Source organism: Simochromis diagramma, unplaced genomic scaffold, assembly GCF_900408965.1.
Source record: "Simochromis diagramma unplaced genomic scaffold, fSimDia1.1 OVJJ01000602.1, whole genome shotgun sequence".
In the NCBI taxonomy this organism is placed as follows: Eukaryota; Metazoa; Chordata; class Actinopteri; order Cichliformes; family Cichlidae; genus Simochromis; species Simochromis diagramma.
This window is the reverse complement of record NW_024387040.1, coordinates 4,978,029-4,997,864: the sequence shown is the minus strand read 5'-3', so window position 1 is coordinate 4,997,864 and position 19,836 is coordinate 4,978,029. Positions and strand designations below refer to the sequence as shown.

The following is a 19,836-nucleotide window of genomic DNA, read 5'->3' as shown; positions in this document are numbered from 1 at the left end:
ATGACATCATCCGTGGGGCCGTTGTTTCGATTGGATCTTTGCCTGGAAGTCAATCACGGCAGGAAGTGAAGGGGACACAAACGAGCAGTGCAGGACTGCCACTTGCTTCAATCAATTACTGCTCCAATTTTGAATGCACAAGCAAGACTCCCTAAAAGGAAGCTACGCCTTTGCATGTCAGAAGTTACGTGTGGTAAGGGAAGAGGCCGTAAGAAAAGGAAAGAAATACAAGAAAGAAAGAAATGCGTGTAAAGAAAACGCTTAACTTTATTTACAGGCCGTTAACAGCAAAACAAGTTTTATGGGTCTATTTACAGAGACAACAGCCCCCCCCCCTAAAATATTCCTCATTTAATCTATGCAGAGACAACACACAATTGAACTAACAGCCTATAGAAATTGAGTTGCAAAACCGGTGGCCTGATGCGTGAAACTGAAATGAACCTCTCAAGACAAATGGCGTTAAACATGATTAATTGTGGCCGGCAAGAAGGCGACCAGACTACACAGTCCTACCGTCAGGCTTCACCAGATTATAGAGCAGTTATTCCCACGTATAGACCACATAAACTACAACAAGCCCGTGCTGCTAAAATCCCCACTGAAACGCAGTCTGACGTGTATAATAATAATAATAATAATAATAATAATAATAATAATAATGAGCAAATCAGATAAATGATCGCTTTAAATCACTGGATATATAGAACTTCCAGAACGCGCATATTTGAGTGTCTACGAGCGAGCGCGCATTTGTATGGATAAACGTGTGTTGTGCGCGGGCATGTGAGAGGAGAGAGAGAGAGAGAGAGAGAGAGAGAGAGAGAGAGAGAGAGAGAGAGAGATTTTACTCATTGTAATGCACAGAGCGACCTGCCCTCTTTTTGAAAAAAAAAAAAGCGAGAAAGCGCAGCCATGCTTTGCAGAGGCTACAGCGTCGCTCTCATTGGTAGCGTCAGCTTCTCGCCACACGGAGTCTTTGCTCGTTCGCTGCTACACGCCGAGAGAAACCGGGAATACACAGCGACTGCCTAGAGCTGCGGTGAAGTAATAACGCTCAGATGAAGTGAAAGAAACAGCAGGGCACGGATAAATACGAGCAGAGCGCACGGTGTGCTTGGGATCCACCATATGGCGTGGACCATTTCCACGGTGAGTATTTTCCGCCGGCGTTTGCTTTATAATCAAGCCTTTGAGCAATTATTGATGAGCTGATTTGCGTCTTTTTGCTCCAGCCGTTGGTAACGCGTGCGTTTTAAGAGAATAAAACGGATGGCGATCGTTCTCCGTGCAGATAACGGGTCCCTGTGCACGCTGCACTTGCCATTGTTATTGCGGGCTTCAGGGAAAAATCCACTACTAGTTTAAAAAAAGGATGAGTAAAGACGTTAGAAAAAGCCGAGCAGGCTTAACGAGCGGGATTTGTTTTTATGTTTTCATGATCGTTCAGAAGGGGGAAGAGGACGGAGGATATCTGAGCCTCATCGTTTGTTCGTTGCACGGCGCGTGAGGACAATAGGGGTCATTTTCTTCTGGGAGGCGAGAGAGGGAGAGAGTGAGAGAGAGAAGAACTGGTGAAATATGGTGATTTGCTGACAAGTCGCGATGGAGCTCCAAACAGGGGTTGACGCGAGAGTCGGACTGTTTTCAGGGGATAGGGACGTTTCCGTCTAAAATGGCGATTCCCTTTGTTTCTGTATCCCTCTCCTCTGTGTTCCAGCGAGTGGGTGATGCATTGCAATTAGCCTACAATCTACGAGCCTGCGCCTTCTCTTTCCCACTCCACGGTGCTTTTTGTGTGTGCGCGCGCTCTTTAACTGTAAAACAGGAGCCGTAATTTTTTATTTTTTTAAACGCTGAGCTCAGGAGATCCGTCAAGCTCACAGTTGTGGGCAGGTGTCCGATGCGACTCTTACTCATAAACAGCAGTGACTTGGGTTGAATTTAAGTTGCTTTCGCTCTAGTTTACAAGATATGCAAATCACCGTGTGCTCCGTGAAGTCTGCATCGCTGCAGATTTCACCGGGTTATAGCTGAATTGCACAGATTCTAGGATCTCTGTCAGTTTCCCACTCAGCTGAGGCATTCGACAGGAGAGGAATTCGCATTTATGCACGTCTGAGCCACTTTCCCGTTACATTCAGCGTGCGCGTTATATAATCTGGCCATAGCACGCATAATGCACCTTGCAGTTTAGTGAACGTCACTGATTAAAAATAATAATAATATTTTGAGGGAGTGAAAATCAGCTGCAGCTCATCACCAGAAGCTAAATGCAGCACTTGTCAAACTCACGTCAAGCGGCGCGATCAGAATGACACAAGCATCTCTCCATCGTTACTGTGTGCAGGGAGTGCGTGTGCGCATTCCCACGTGAGTGTGGGTCTATGTGTGAGTGTAGGTACACGTGTGTTCTCTCTTCTTTTCTTTTTTTTTTTTTGAATAGTGCAATGTTGCATAACTGATCACAGCCAATGCCAGATTTGGGGCTTCACAATTTGCTAGACCATTGTTGGCATTTCCTCTGCCAGCACGCGCACATCCGCATGCACGCACCAACGCAAACACACACACACACACACACACCAACCAGCAGCAGAACTATTAACACATGTCGGCGATAAACGTTAATTCTCGGATTGGGAAGTCGTCAATTTCCCTCCTAGTTTCAAGGACACGGGGCAGCGATGAGGAGGACGCTGGGTAATATAGAGGAACATCTGTTTGCCTGGTGACGTCAGCACCCCCCCCCCCCCCTTTCATCCCAATCCTCTTGTGCTGAAGGCAGATGCCTCATTTGTTTGGCTGGAGCACCATTAATCCCAAAGTCAGAGGAAAAGACCGGACGGAGAGAGATCAGTCCCATTTAGGTGGTGCCCGCGCCGGGCTCAGCTCGGTCTCGATGTCCCGGTGAGTTTGCCACGGATGGACGCGCGCGCACAGTGCGCACCGATGCGCTCAGGACACCGGCAGTTTCTCAGGGTTCTTCGGCTGCCCGGTTTGCGATTTGCGGCAATTTTAACCTGTGACCCGCAAAGAGAGGCTGCAGGCGTTTGTGTGCGTGTGCGTGTGTGTATCTATAGATGATGTGAGGAGGGCGTTATGAGGCTATAGGAAAATCAATATTTTGCACGCGGACCTTTTTCCTCCTTTTTTGGACGCCGAGTGATGTTTCTGAACAGGTCAATGTGGAATATGAGAATTTGTCATTTGCAATTCAATATGACGCATTTGTGTTTTCTTTTTCCTTAGGTGCACTATGGGATAATGGAGGATTTTTTTTTAATGCCTTCCTCGGTTTTGGACAAAAAGCAGTCGACGGACACGGATCAAGTCATTTTTGGCTGCTAAAGCGGTCTGGGACGTATAATCACTTTGCCTCCAAACTGGCTGTTCTGCGTTAAAGTCCTGTAACTTAACCTCTTTTTTTTCTCCAGCTGAATGTTTTTCCCCCGCTCACACACACACACACTAAGGTAGGCCTGTACAATCACCGGGAGAGGATCTGATCTCTTTTGATGCATACGGGATGCTTTGGATTAAAAAAAAAATTCTTTACATTTTTGGCCAAACTTGACATCCCAAAAACATCTTTAGTTACACGTCAGAGGCCTCAGAGGCTGCAGAAATAAAGACTGATTATTATTTGTCGTAACAGGTTTTACGCAAAGGTTTGGAGGTGTCTGCCCTTTTCCCACAGTAGAGTGGATGCAGCTGGTGGACGGACACACACACACGCGCAAACACACACAGATGAGCGGGTTGTGTCTCTCCGTGTTCACAGCGGACCTTGATTTAATGTCTTACAATTAAGGCACGCGGTGAATGCCAAGAGATGATCTTCCTATCTTCTCCGATCTGCACACCCCAGAAATGAAAAGTTTAAAGTTGCAGATTTATTTTTTTTAAGAAAAAAAAAAAGATAGATAGCCTATAATGTTATTAAAACTATACTGGTGGCGTTCTCACACTGAACTTTTGCTCTTGTGTTTCAAACTGTAATTCGTGTGCCGTCATTCGTGTGCCGTCTCTTTTCCTCCTGCATTTAACAATAAACAAAATACAATATTTGAAAGCTCTTGTTTTATATGAACATATTTGCTCCAGTGTGTGTGTGTGTGTGTGTGTGTGTGTGTGTGTGTGTGTGTGTGTGTGTGTGTGTCGGTGGGAGCTGTCCATCCTCACATAGGCTACCCGGAGCGCTGTCCACCCTCTGTGGTGCTGAAATCTGCGCGCCACCGATCAGCCTTTTGTTTCACTTGCCCGCCGGTGGAAAAGCGGAAATGGCTCAACTTCTTCTCTGTAGTGCAGGAATGCAGTCCGGACTCCTCGACGTAGAAACGCAAGCAACTGCGTTAGAAGAAATTTCGACATTCTTGCATTTTGCAGGCACCTCAAATGTTCTTTATGTACATATATTTACTTATTAATTTATTCTAAGTGTGTAAATTCGTGAAAATCTGCAAATGGAGTGACGGCTGGCATTACCGTTGAGCTCATTCGGTTCTAAAAATAGCATAAAAACATCCCCACACATTTTTACTTCAAATCATCGTCGCACGAATTTATCAGCGACCCATTTTCCCCCTAAAACTTGCTTAGAGGAAAAAATATATATTTTGTACAAATGAAAATTATCACAGTAAAGAGGTTCTAACCCCCTCCCCCCACAAAAACCATATAAAGCCTCGCGTGACAAGGATAATAAACCATGATTTATTGGATCTGCATATTAATTTCCATAAGTACGCGTGATGCCTTTGCGGAATGTAAATGAGGAGGACGACCGTGGAGCGTGTGGCTTAAACACTCGCATGGACTTTAAACGAATATCAGATTTTTAAAATGTGCTTCACCAAAATCATTGGCTCAAGCAGATGAATGCAGACCACTAACTGTGAGAGTCTTGTGGCATTTCCGCTGGATGAAATAACATCCTTCGATCTTAGTGTGTCGCCTGGTGGCGTCCGCACGCAATATCAAACCGTAATGGAGACTCTCTCTTCCGGACAGTTAAAGATCAGTGGGGCTTCATTTAGTACGACTCAAGTTATGTTAGAGTATTTATTTATTTATCTGGACGCATTTCTGTTTTTCCTTCAGATGATTGGCTCCATGTTGCACACACCGACAGAAAATGATCAGATCTTAATTAATGACATGAGTCTGTGCGCTTCATGTAGATATAAGGATGGGGAGGGGAGCACATAAAAGTCATTTCACCAAATCATCAGTTTATTTCCTTTAAGTCTTCCAGAGAAACATATCTGGATCAGCGTAAGCATAAACTGAATCTCTAAGTACAGTCAACGGATTCCACAGTGCGCATGATCGGTTGCTGTAGTGTTTAAAATCAGCTGAGTGGTTAAGGAGGGGGACTGACAGTTTAAGAAGTCCGCTCTAACATCCACCTGCTCGGGTGGTTAATATCATTACAAATGAAACTACAACTCGGTCGCCTCATGAATTAAAAAAGAGCAGTCTGCCTGCCGTGTCATGTATTTTGTACACTGGTGGGTCTCAGTGCAGAGAACCACATTACAAAATTGAAATTTCATATCTGAACTCAGCAGCCCTGGAGTCTGGTTTCTACTGATAACCAAAATCTTCAAAGTTGAATGAAATCCATGAGGCTGCCATAAAGCATGTTCATCATGCTCCTGCTTTGCCTTCAGCTCCTCCTGCACGGGCTGCTCAGGACGTCAGAAGAACTCCGCTGCCCTCTTGTGGTGGGAATTGATAAATGCTGTTAAACAGCACATACAAGATTTAGTAAAGAGCAAATTCTTAAAGATCCCCTGAAGGCATGTTTCTAAACAGGCTCTCTTTTGAGTGACATTTGTTTTGGGATGATATCGGGGTTTTTTGTTTGTTTTTTTTTATATTATTTCCATAAAAAGCTCAGCGTGGTTGGAAAGCTTGAAAATGGCACTACGAGCTCTTCCATTATTGAAATAATGGAGAAATAGATCAGTGTTGTTTGGCTTGTAACAAACAGGAATTCCAGCAATACAAGGGTCAATTTAAAGAAATAAGAACACATTAAAAAAAATGATAAAACACCACAGATTAAAAAAAAATAAAAAAAAAGAGTGAAAAAAATAAAAATAAACATGTCGATCAATGCCTCATCAAACAAGTTTTGTTCTAAAACAAAACAAACAAACAAACAAAAACCTAAGGATTTTTCCTCCATGTTTTTTTCTATCCATCCATTCTCTTTTGCTTATCCAATTCAGGGTTGTGGGCTGGGCAGGTGGGTGGGGGATCCCATCCCAGTTACCATAGGACAAAAGTAAACCCTGGAAATGTCGCAGCAACACAGAGAGACAAATAACCATTCACACTCACACTGGACTGTGGGAAATACTCAAAGAGAACTCATACAATCACAGGGAGAACATGCAAACTCCACACATGAAGGTGGAAGGTGGAGACGAACCAGAACCTTCTTGCTGTACGGCAACCGTTTAGTTAACTAAAATGTTCCTTCACACATGTAGTTTTAGTTTTCAGTTTATATTTAGTTAACTATAATAACCTTTGTTTTTAGTCAACTATAATAACCTTGCTCCAAAGCAAGCTGCATGTGTTAAATTCTAAAACATGCATCATTCTGCAGTGAAGCTTCCATGAAGAGTCACCAATACACCTTTTTAAATGAGGACAGAGGAGAAAACAGATGATATTATGAGTGTTGGTAAATTGCATTTAGAAAAACGTGATTTCAGGAGATAAAAGCAAAAAAAAAAAAAAAAAAAATCATTTATGAGCATTTTGTTAATGTATTTGTTTGTTTGTCTGTTTTTAAAAGCAACAAATCAAATTATATTTAATGGAGTCAAAGTGTGTCAATGGCAGAACATAAAAAATAAATATACTTCTATAAATAATGTGTCTGACCTGGATTATAAAACATGGATTTATGTCTGGAATAGTTCCAAGTGTTGCAGTCCTACAACAAGCTCCAAATGCACAGTTTTGTCTGAGAAACAGTCCAAGTCTCAAAGATATTTTACAATAATATAAGGCAAAAATGATAATTACTACATTGGAAAGGCTCCCCCTTCTCCTTAACAACTCTGCTTGAAAAATGAGTCAGTTTAATCCGTCTATGTGTTTTTGTTTTTACTTTTCAGCATCTAAACTTCTCTTTTGTCCCAGCAGAAATCCATTTCTTCTACAGTTTTGCCTTCATGGTCTCCTCATTACCAAAGTGCTGACGTACTGTGACTGTAATGGCTGTGCCACCGTCCTCACCCATCTTATCTCATTAGCCGGACCTGATTGGCCATGAAGGTGTTCTCTTGCCATCTCAGAATAAAGTGACTGTCTTTGCCACTTCTTAGATCATAACTCCCCAACTATTTCCCCCCCAAGAGAGACATAAGCAAATTAAAATATGTTAGGAAAGAGCTAAAACGTTGACCTTGAACGTGTGGAACAATTTCAGCGCTTGTGATGCTGTTGCAAAGAGAGGATTCTGACTTTAATTACCAGTTTGTATAATTCTTTACAGTAACTAAAGGGAGATTTAGTAGTACTTATATGAAAGATATGAACATAACAAAGGCCAAACGATGTCATTTTTAGAGAACAAAACAGATCTTAACATTAAAATTAGAGTCTACTTTAAACATGGAGACTGATATTTCATTCTTTTACTATAAATGTTTCTAACTCTGAGGATCTAGCTACAAATCCCAGTAAATTTATCAATAATACTTTGTAATGAATCATTTTACATATGACCAGATACTGTCAACACAGTATCTGTTAACTCAGAACTTGCTAAGATGCTTTTCAGACTGTTTTTGAAGTCATGACTGCAAATTGATTTTAAAGACTAGCTAAGAAATAAAACAGGGACGAATGGCATCGCAACTATTTACATTAAAATATCTCAAATTTTTCTACTCTCTGACTCCATTTCTCTCCATGTCACAAATGGAAAAACATGATTTCAAAACAAGACGACTTTCTGGAATATCTTCAGTGGGTGACTCACTGAACAGACTTTTCCACTGATATTTAGCTGCCAAGAAACCAAACCAGAGGGCGAAAAGAATTAAGGCACATTCACTGCGGTTTGAAAGCAGTGGTCAGCTCTAATCACTGCTAAAGGTACCTTTAATGTGTGCAGCAGACATGCCATGGTAAATAACCATGGTTACTTGGATAGAAGAAGGGGGAAGAGTGTGTCCTTTAAGGCTTTGAAACGAGCGCCTACGAATGAGTTCTTGTGGAGAGTAATTACAGAAATTACTGTTAGCAGCTGAAATGTCTGTGAGAAGGCTGCATGCTGCATTGTGAGCTTCTCTGAGCTACAATGAACTTAAGTTTCACCTGTGGAGTTAAGGCCTGTGCCCTCTGCAATGAAACCTAGCTCAGATATAAACTATGGAGCTCTACGCTGAGCTCCAGCCCACCATAACCCTGCAGTTACCTCTTTTAAACCACATTACTCACCAAAGTGCAATTTAAGATCAAACTTTCAATGGGCTGGAAGTCATGCAAAGCAGTGACTTTGATTAGACCCTTCCTCAGAGTCAGTTAATATCTTCCAAACATGTTGACAAAGGTTCACAGGATCAGTTATTCTCTCTAAACATAAGTCTCAGGCCCAATCAGAAGTAATATTGCCTAGCAACTATTAACAGATTACAGACATCTTATAGTATAAATTGTTTCTAAATGGTAAACAATTAATCTTCACTTGCAGGAAAAAAACAAACAAACATTGAAGCACCTTTTTAAAAGTTTAAAAGTTATATCTAGTATGTTCCTTTAACAGTGTGCATCTCCTTGTTTCTTTTGAGTGTTTATAATCAAGCCCATAATTTATTTTGGTTGCTTCGGTGCTTGAAAGGAACGTTCTTTATCTCATTATTTCACCACTATAAAACCTTAACCCTGCACTACAATCTGAAGTCTTGAAATACAGAAAATACAGAAAATACTGATTTTTAACAAATGTTAAAAATCAGGATTTTTAAAGCAAGAAATCACGTGATTTAAATGCTAAAGGGGGTCGTGGGCTCCATCTGAATAAAACCTATGACGTTTGACTTTCCAGTATGGTTGTACTGCACTATACCATCCACAAGATGGCAGTATGAGCACAGGTAAAGCTCGGCAAGCCCGCAGATCTATCATGGGAAATCTGACACAACGTGAGATAAACGCTACAACAGTGAAATGAAAAGGTTCGTGTTGTTCTGGAGTACATTTGCTTTACAGTAAAGCCTGAAAATTTAAAACAACAAAAAAAGATAACGTTTCAATCTTAGATGGTCTGATGAATACCTGCTGCATCTTCTGCCTTATTATGATAAAATTAAACTTAAGTGGGCGAACAATCGAAAAAGCAACAAAAATTAATGAATTAAAACACTATGCCAATATCTTTTCATTTGAATAAAGCAGTAAGAAATCAGCGAAATTATCTCCTCTCTGAGCTAAAACAGCTTTAAGATTATAGACGTTGGTTAATTTGCGACTCTTGAAAAGGACACAAACTGATGTCTCGTAACCAAATCAGTGAAGCGGGCTATTTTATGATCGGGGGGATCTTTGCAAACACGCTATAAAGATCTTGAACCCAAAGCGTATTACAGAAGAGAGACAGAGCGCATGCTGCTTTGTTTGCCATCCTTTAAATACCAATAATTAAAACGTTAACGTGATTGGGTGGTGAGTGCCAGGGGGAGAGGGTGTCTGTATCCCAATAGGCGAATCCTTTTTAATAACCCGCCTCGAGATAATGATGTAAAAAGGACCAAAGCGTCTTGTGCGTAACCAGGGTTATCGTGGAGATCCGGTGAAGGTGAATCAGACACAGAAAGGGAGAGAGGCAGGAGAGAGTGGCTCTTATTACGTGAGGCTCCTCCTTGTCTCTACACCTCAGCTGACAAGTGGAGCGAGCCTGCAACTTCACCACTGACACACAACTAAACTCGTGAAGGACAAACAGAGGAAGAAACTCTGAGACGTGCGTCAAGAGTTTCCCGAAGAGACCATAGCCTGCAACGACGCGGAATCCACGAGGCTATGGACAGGAGGATGAACTTGAACGTCGGCGCAGGGGACATTTTTCACAAAACTCTGAGCGCCGTGTCCACTAAAAAAATGGACCCTTTCAGATCGTCGGCCGGCATCGAACTACCAGCCAGAGACCGCCAGTCACCAATCAGCTGCTTTGACCAGGCCGAGCCAGACCCGATTCAACCGGGAGGACTGGCAGGAGGCAGAGGGGGGACGCTGGGTCTGCCGACGGGATCTTTGTGCGTAAAGTACGGAGAGAGCGCCAACAGGACCTCGGCAGCGGAGAGCAGCGGAGGTGAGCAGAGTCCCGACGATGACAGCGACGGCAGGTGTGACATGGTCCTCCTCAGCGATGGGCGGACGGTGAGCGCAGGGAAAGCTGAAGGAGGTAAGAAAACCAAAGAGCAGAAAATACTGAGGCTAAACATCAATGCCAGAGAAAGACGACGGATGCACGATCTGAACGACGCACTGGATGAGCTCAGAGCGGTCATCCCCTACGCGCACAGCCCGTCAGTGCGGAAACTCTCCAAAATTGCCACTTTGCTGCTCGCCAAAAACTACATCCTCATGCAGTCACAGGCGCTGGAAGAGATGAGGAGGCTAGTGATGTATCTCAACCAGGGCCAAGCCATTTCTGCCGCTTCCATACCGGCCACCACTGCCCTCGCAGCTCCCGGCTTGGGCGCGTACGACCAACCGGGTGGATACCCCTTCCCCACCGGAGTGGCCGGGTCCTCCTGCCCCGATAAATGTGCCCTGTTCAACAATGCCTCTTCCAGCCTCTGCAAACAGTGCACTGACAAGCCTTAACGCGCCTGACAAAGACTCCGAGAAGCACACGAGAAAGAAGAACCCACTTTTAAGGACACTTTTGGAGAGGAAAACCAGTGAAGTCAGTAGGCTAGAGACAAAAAAGGAAAAAAAAAAAGAAAAAGTAATGGCGACGAATACTTTTATGATATTTACTAAATGCATTAAAACGCGCTTTTTTTTTGTTCAAACATTACTTGATTGTGAATATAAATCATCCTTAAAGTGCTGGTATGAATGACAGTGAAGACCAAACAGACGTACAGTAGGGCCTGTGAGAATGGCTGCAAGTGTTGATTTGAGTGAGTTGTTGATCACTTGCTCTGTGATGGACACTTTTGGAAATTTGGGTGACCTGACAACTTGCGACTCTTTCCACTTGAGTAGATGGACATCTTGTCGAAGCGGTAGTCCACACTCACTCTCTGCTGCTTTCTCATTTATTCACGGTTTTCTTTCCATTCAAGTCAGAGACTTTTCCTCTTTCTTTTTTTTTTTGGTTTAAGGCCTGCTTTCACGAAGTTTTTCTGCTGAGCAAGTGGAATGCTATGAGCAAGGAAAGTCAAACGAAACAGCGAGTTAAGAGGTTGAATCAGTCAGATGTTTATGTGCTAATTTTAGACACTTGTTAATCGTTGCGCACGCCTATTGCAATTCTTTTTGGGGGGTGAGGGGGCACTGTCATATAATAAACATCCAGATTTCTTTTTGTTAAAATCCTGAATTGAAGCTTATCACGTGTTTCGATGTGCTTTTGTAATTTATTCATTTGAATATCTATGATGGATATTTTTTGCTTGCATTGCACATTGTCGTCTCTCTTTTTCTTGTATTTTTGTTTTCTTTTGAAACATGACGATTGAGGTCTTCAGATTATTCGCGTTGTCAGGTCGGGCTGTGGATTATTGTAGATACCTTAGTTATTATAAGAGCAGAGGAGGGCCGTTTGTATGTATTTCAGTGTTGAAAAGCTTTATTAAAATATTTTGAACAACAGAAAAAGAAAATCTGATTATTCATGTGAAGTGTAGCGCACGTGGAATCAGAGCGAGCTGCCTTTAACTGTTAATTGTTCTTGTTGATTTTTATTTTTGGGGGGGAGGGGGATTTAATTTTTTTTTTTTTTTTTAAAAAGGATAACTTTAGAGCCTCTCTGTTCTAGGAGCGATGCAGCTCTCATTTGTCAGTCTCTGCATTCTCACCAGGTGTCAAGCAGAGAGGGGAAATAATGCTCAACAATTTTCTGTTCCATCAAAACCGGTAACTTTTCTTGTCTTAAGTCTTGGGAACGAAGGCCAGACGTGGGTGGGCGAACGTAGCTTCAGGGCAACATTAAGATGTTTGTGCTCCACGGACTAAAAGAAAAAAAAAGAGAGAAAAGAAAGAAAGACAACAAACCCCAAAAACAAACAAAAAAACCCCACACACTCTGATGACCTTTACTGTGGATGTTGAGACAATTTCCACGCCTGTGTGTAATAATATGATAATGCGAAAACAAGTGTGTATGAAAACTGTCGGCAGTAATACCTGGCCTCGCATAATCAAACAGATCGTTAAGGCAATTAGACCTCCACACTGTGATTAAGAAATGTAATTAGGATTCTGTTTCATTGCCGCAATTTGGTGTCTTTACTTAGAACGCAACCATCAGCTGCTCCGCGATCGACTCAAGCTTCGTCCCCCTCACTTCACTGTCCACATCGAAAACAATTTGATAAGGAAATGCTTTTGAAACAGTAAAGCCAATCTAGCATTAAATCTCCACGATCTCCCCCCCTAAAAGTCAGGGTAAATATCGTGAAAGCTTCAGCACCATGGACAGAGGCCACAGACTTCACATTTCAGACCACGAATTAGCACCGATCATTTCGCACCACAGATTTCCCCGAACTTTTTAATACAATCAACTAAATTCAATACAGCAAACGTCTTGCCAATAAATGTTTCTGTTGTAGATGGATACTGTGATATTTTAGGCACAGCTTTCATTTGAAATCCTCAAACAAGCTTCAAGCTTGCAGAGCCATACACCGAAAACCTCTCTTTAAATGTAACATGATCAATGTTTTATCCTAATAATTTTAACCAAAAGCCTGCATCTTTATCTCATTTTTCCACATAGAAGCAAACAAATATGAAAATGTGTTAACAATGCTGGTTTCTGATTTTTTTTATTTTTATTTTTTTTTTTTTTTACTAGTCTCCGATCTAAGCTTTGTGTCTGTATGATGAGCCATTCTGACAACAGGGTCATTACAGTGTCCCATTTAATCCCATCACACCCCTGAATGCCTTGAATCTTCACAGAAGAGCCCTTAATCAAGACTGGAAATAATCAGGAGACATCAAAACAGCTCTGGAGTGAAAATCCTGTCAGCAACTCACGTTACAGGATTTAAGCTTTTATTTATTTATTTACTGTAGTTTGAACACAGAGATGAGGCTTTTTTTTTCTCCCCCTGCTGCTGTTTGAAAATGAGACTTCACAAAAATATTAATTATGCAATATGCATTAATGCATAAATGAGTGGAGCATTTAACCCATACTAATATTCACATTAGCCCATAAGAGGAGATTCCCCAGGGATGAGACAGAGCCATATGGGTGCATAAAACAGAACACAACATCCAAAGGAAAACAGACAACAGCATAAAATATCAATGTAAAGGCAGAGGACAATTTTAGAGCAAACATGAGGAGCAGGTTTGTTTAAGAAAAAGTAAGAAACTGAATAATCGAAAGCCTCCGTGATCCTCTTGATAAGGGAGCTGCTAGATACTTGGTATTTCAGCCATTTTTACAAGTAGGTGAAATGTCATGTACACACAAGGGTGCCTGAAATGTTAAGCTGGGCCGGGCAGCGATAGAGCCCCAAGATGCCTCATGAAAACAGAAAAAATGGGAGGATTTCAAGCTTCTTCTTTTTTTTATCCATTTTTTTTAAAAGTGGCCACCAACCAAGTCATAATAGGGAACATCGCTTTTATCCACAAGCCTAATAAAGCTGCATCTGTCTTTAAAGCATTTACAGTGGGAATCGGGACTGACGAATAAAACTGGAAGATAACAAAAAAACCCACCCCTTTTATAAACTATAAAATGTCCAATTTGCCATATCAGTCGGCAGCAGGGCGCTCGTTCATAACGCAGCTGCTGTGTATGCTAAAGATGATAAACATTAAAAATATACATAAGTACGCCAAATTGAAATGTCTCCTTCATATCAGTAGCTGGCAAAACTCTGACAATGGAGTCATCCATGCTGTGTCACACGCTGTGTATAAAGATATATGTGCTGCACTGGTTGAGGCACCAAATCAACTGCTGGGCGGTACTTCATTTTTGTCAGGCCACTGATAGCAATGCATAATGTTGTTGGTGCACGCAATGCCGGCTAATAGAACTGTGGAGCTAAAGAGGTAAACTGCTTATATTGAGTAGTACAAATTTGAACTTCTTAACAGTGAAACCGTCATTATCAGATGCACTGTAGAGCCGATATATGAAGCTAGTCTTCGTAGATGAGCCCATTATCACATTCGAGAAATTTACTTGAGCTTTTTCTGAACTTCAGCTACAAATCTTTCCAATAGCACTTTTATTAGAAACTTTGCTTATTAGACAAGGAATACTGAATGCAGTTTTTAGGCTAAACCGTCCAAACTTGCTGAATATTTCCAAATCTTCACAACAATTAAATACATGCTTACCACCTTTAAAACACAAATAGGGTTGTTTTAAGGAGCTAAAAAAAAAGTCCAAATCCATCTACTCATTCTTTGTGTGCAGGAAGATAAACACCACATTTGATTTAAGGTTGCCCTGAACAAGACCAGGTCTGGATCTTACAGATTAATGCTATAACTAAGCCTTTCCTTTCAAAACAGAAACGATCCCTATTATAATACTTAAACATTGATGCTTGATGCTTAAAGGAGCTGTTTAACTGTAATAAAGGTTTTTATTTAGAGATGCTTTGTTGTAACTCTGAGCTGCTTTATATCTGTAAATATAAAGAATACTGACGCCGACTTAGACCACTTTCGCTGCAATAACATTCAGTATTTCCTGCATATTTCTAACTGTTTTCCCACTCACCTAACGAGCTCCTAATTCATTACATCGCAAATGTTTTTATCTCGGAGGCAGCCTCGAGGTCAGGTAAACATATGGCAGCTCGTTTAGCTCTGAAAGTTCTAACAGGGCACAATAAATGACGTAGCAAAGTGTGATTATCCCCTCATCTGGAATACAACAGTTGAGTAACATCTCTAATATTCCAACTGCCTCCATATTAATCAGATTAAAGCCCCAATCTCCTAATCCCTGTTTACCGATGGCTCTGTCTTTCTGCCGTAATCTGATGTTCTTTTATTCCGCTGGGATTAAACTGTGTCATGGCTGAGCACAGTAATTTGGTGGTGGCCGTGTTGTTGTTGTGGACAGCACTGGCTCTTTGTTGCTGTACAGGTTGTTTATTCCAGAAGAAAAAAAAAAAAAGACAAAAAACAATTTACTCTGTGGCTTGAACAAACAAGAACAGGCGATGAAGTGAAGTGCATTCATTGTTCAAATATTTGTGCCAAATAAATCAAATTATGAACGCCGTTGGGAGGCAATTCACTCGATTTAATGGCGTTTTATGGGGCCGTTGCCTGAAATAAACTTTGAGCTTTGGTGTGTTTTCCATGCGAGTGTTGATTTTATTAAGAAATTACTTGTTATCCACACGTCTTGATAAAAGAAACAATTTATTTTTCACTGAATTTACAGATTACGCGATCGTTTTAACGTCAAAAACTAACTTCTGGTGGCGCAGTGGTCAAAGCTTCCCCGACAGCTGTGAACTTTCCATTTATGTGACCTTAACATCGAGATAATGTGCTTGATTAGAGCGGATGGAGAACTCACAGTGACCCGAGCGGCCGCTCTGGATTATGTTAACAGCACCACGCTCGGCTGCACTCAGCCACGTCGAGATGCAAACTTTAAACAGAGTGAAGGATTTAAACTAAAACGTGAAACTGCAATGGTTTTTGTGTACTTCACCTGTGAGAGAGACAGATCCTGCTCGTCCTGCTCAATATGCAGATCGTGACCCTCTCAGGGTTCATTAAAGCCAAGGCGAGGTGGATTTCATCTCCATTTTCTCATATTCATTAACTCTGGCTTTCACACTGAAATAAAGACACGAGGAAGACACAATAACACCGAGAGTCACTCGCTTCTCATTTAATATACACACACACACACTTTTTCTTTGTTTCCCTCCCATACACACACCGATCACGAGACAAATGAAAGGCCTGACCAATAGGGAGGCGTGTAGCGCTATAAAGAAGACATTGCCTGATACAACCTCAATTCTGTGTTGTGATAATGACAACCACCTATTTATGTGCTGTTCCTACAACAATTCATCACCTGATTGCTGAACAGGTTTCTGATTAGAGTGTAATCTGAAGATTAGGATGCACTATGAGCAAGGTCAGCTATATAGCAAACAAAGGCATAAATTCAGTCATAAAACAGTTCAAACGGTGACTGGATCTGAGGCCAGCTACTCAATGATAACGCGCTGCCACTTTCTAGGAACACAGAAGAATTTACAAAGTGGGTTTCGGCCTAAAACGTGGGAAGAATAAACCAACAATCTCGTTCCCTCCCTTTGAAAAATCTGTCACGTTACTAGAGCATGAAACCCTGCCGTTAGTGTAACACTTGCTTGGCTGATCTTCCTGATGTGCTGAGTGCCACTCCAGGCTTCAGTATATCTGTCTGAGCAGAGGTCTTTAACAGCCATGAATGCCAAGCATGGGGGAGGCAGGCCAGGCCAAGCGTAACCATGGCGGCCCAATGTCCTTGGCTCCTTGGCGGCCTTCACCTCACACTCCCTGCACAGTGAATTTTATGGCTAATTTCCGGCAATTTATCCTGGCACTTTCAGAAGAGAGATTCCTGCGGGAATAATGTGCATAATTTGCATAAATCATCCTGATAGAATGCATATCAGCATGTAACCCCCCTGTCTGATGCCGCAGCGTTTACTTTGTAATCAAAACTGACTCTTTTCCACCGGCGGATGCACAAGAGCCACGAGAAGAGGGTCTGGGTTTAGGTGAGTAATTACAAAGAAATGAAACACGCATACAGGGGCTCGTGAAGAAAAAGCTCAATGAAACTTTTGGGAATAAAAAGAAAGAAAAAAAAACATGAAATCCAAGCTACAGGGAATACATCTGAACTATATTAAGTATTTATAAATTTAGCTGCTTTTAAAATGCACAAAAAGAGAAGTAGTCTGATCTCCGTTTCTCGTGTGGCACAGTTTAGCACTAGTTTTCCTCTTCTTTTTCTTTTTGCCACATTCTTATATCAATTCCTAATTTAAAACAATTTCCTCCCACTGTCTTTCCGTGTCCTTAGCGCCGCATAAGTGAGACTTCAATTGCAGTTCAGTCCACAACGCCTGTTCTCAAAAGCTCCCTCTGTGTAAGCAGCCAGTTGTCTGAGGGGAAGAGACGTGGGTCAGTGCGAGGCTTCCCCCCCTTGCTGTGATCGAATCTGACGTACAGTGAGAATGTGCATATTCTCTTGGACTCCCTTCGTTACAATAATCAGCCGTGGTCAAATCGACTTTGTTGGTCGAGGAAGTGCGAGATGAAAGAGAGAAATGGAGCACAATAGGAAGAGGAGGTTTTTGTCTTTCAGCGCGCACGCAGACAAAAGGCATGTGGCCTGATGGAAATGCTATAGAGCATGCAAGCTGCACAAGAGGTAGTGGGTTAACTAATCAGAGAAGACACACAGACAAAACATAGCTGCACGGGGAGAGAGTGCTGCACTCGTTAAATGCATTCGTTTTCGTGACTGACAGGGTGTGTGTGGGGTTTTTTGTTGTTGTTTTTTTTTGGTGCGTGTGCATTTAAGAGGAGCAGCCTTCATTGAAGCGAGCAGATTTGTGTATCCACACTACCAGGTTCCTCCACTGGCCTTCACCCCAGAATCTCAGGATCTCAGATGGTATCACTGGTGACAACGGGACAGTCGTCCGCTGGATAGACGTTAATCACAATAATACAGGGCAGGCTAATCACGACTCACTGATCAAGCGCTTAATGACATGCCTGCCGTACCCACTGTAACCAGCCCGCTGCTAAGGGACTCACACACCAAGGCTAGCCCCTTTTGTGGGGGGCAGGAGGAGGAGAAGGAGGATGGCGGTTATGAGCCTGGTGCACAGCCATCCAGACAATAATTACTCGATGACTGTGGTCACATTAAGGATCAGTCAAAGCAGATTAATTTCGACTGATAGCATTGGTCCCTCCTAAATGCAGATTTTCTTAATAAGAGTGAAATTGTGCCACTGCGAGGTTAGGCACAGAGAGAGATTTGCTTATACGGCGATACTGTAATTACTTATCCGGAGAGACAATGTCTTCTTGTTTGCACAAATCAAACTGTACTTCTGAATGCCAGTGAAAAATTACCACACAAATGTGTAGGTTTTTTTTTTGTTTGTTTGTTTTAATATCGACTGGTCTGACGTGTGTGTGTTTGCATGTAGGAACCGTATGCATCACCACATACGAGACTGCTTGTGTGGTACGGGTAGGCCTTTCAGTAAGTACCCAGAGACCCCCCAAGAATTACCCAGAGCAGAGAGGACAGCATCTGTTTGTGTGCTTGTGCCGAGCAAACAAGGCAATTTAGAGAACACCAAGGGAGCTGCTAATAAACACAACCTTATTCCCCCTTCCTCCTACACCTGGCGCTGAATATTGCAGCACTACAGTGAGGATGCCTGTCTGCATGTGTGTGCATCTATATGTATGTGTGAGAGATAGAGTGTGTATGTGTGTGATGCAATGCCTCGTTGACTTGACCAGGAGGGCTGTTATGGGGCTTTTGCAAGTGTGCATGTGATCGAGCGTGTATGTGTTATAAGGGAGCATGAGAAAATGTGCAACATGCGTGTGCAACCATTCATCATTCTGCAGTGAGAGGCATGCCAGTGCTGCTGGGAAATGGCAGGTCTGTGTCCCATCACACCCTGGCGTCTTTGTCTGTATGGTCAAAGCTGCGCCAAAATGTCTGCCCTGGATACCTGGCATAGAAACGGTGCTTTACTGTACACAAAGGTGTGTGAGTACCGGGCTGTCAGACACTGGACTTCTCCTACTTGGATGCCAGTCACGATGGCCTAAATGCAGTTGTCCTTTACTTTATTACGGCCAGACGAAATGGATTCTTGTGTTCATTTTTAAGGTGTTACACTTTTAAAAGCAACATTATCATTTAATAATCCAGGACCTGAATTTTCATTCATAAACATTTAAACTCTTCCCTGTTTTGCTTTTTTTATTTTATTTTCCTGCACTCCCTGCAACTGTAGCAGTAAACATGCTCTAATGAGACCTGCAGCTTTGCTCGCCGCCACCACTGACTGTGATATGAAGCCAAAGTGACACCCAGTGAAACCATGCATCAGACCAGACACAAAATGGCCGTCCAGTGCCAAACTCCGCCTTGGCTTTCACTTCGTATCACAGCACAGAGCCTGGCTGGGGAGTGAAAGCTTTACAGCACATTTAGAGGAAAAACTCATGGCCCACTGTCAACATCTGTCACTACCAGGTATTTGAATCTTTTCATGTCCTTCCAAAGTACTGCAAGCCTTTAATGGAGAGAAACATACATTTAAAACAATCTGTATTTACATTTGAGAGGTCTAGTTTGCATTTTAAGTGTAATTTGTTTGATCAAAGCCCAATAAATTCAGTCAAATCCATGAAATGATCCTGTTCGCCCTTCAAATATAAAAACTTCAAGGTCTCCTCAACTCTCATGTCACACACCTGGCAGCTTCAGAAAACAGACCACAATCTCTCAGCCTTTGAGCCTTCGAGCCAAGAACCTCCTGAAATAAAAGAGTGTGAGAAAATAAGTGCAAAAGGGGAGATTAATCTGAG

At 42.2% G+C, this 19,836-nt stretch overlaps 1 protein-coding gene and 1 long non-coding RNA gene across 2 annotated transcripts; both read left to right on the top strand.

Moving 5' to 3' along the window:
* The first annotated feature begins 895 nt into the window (after window positions 1-895).
* Window positions 896-3,541, top strand: LOC120741326. Its single transcript, XR_005697602.1, has 2 exons — window positions 896-1,152; window positions 3,253-3,541. It is a non-coding gene; the product is annotated as an uncharacterized LOC120741326 (long non-coding RNA).
* A 6,191-nt stretch (window positions 3,542-9,732) lies between these two features.
* Window positions 9,733-10,974, top strand: bhlhe22 (basic helix-loop-helix family, member e22). The gene has a single exon (XM_040044137.1). It carries the CDS (start codon window positions 10,051-10,053, stop codon window positions 10,855-10,857), a length of 807 nt encoding a protein of 268 aa, XP_039900071.1. The 5' UTR covers window positions 9,733-10,050; the 3' UTR covers window positions 10,858-10,974.
* The last annotated feature ends 8,862 nt before the right edge of the window (window positions 10,975-19,836 follow it).

Excerpts from the sequence above, each read along its gene's own strand:
- bhlhe22 (XM_040044137.1), top strand. The coding sequence starts at position 10,051 with ATGGACAGGAGGATGAACTTGAACGTCGGCGCAGGGGACATTTTTCAC.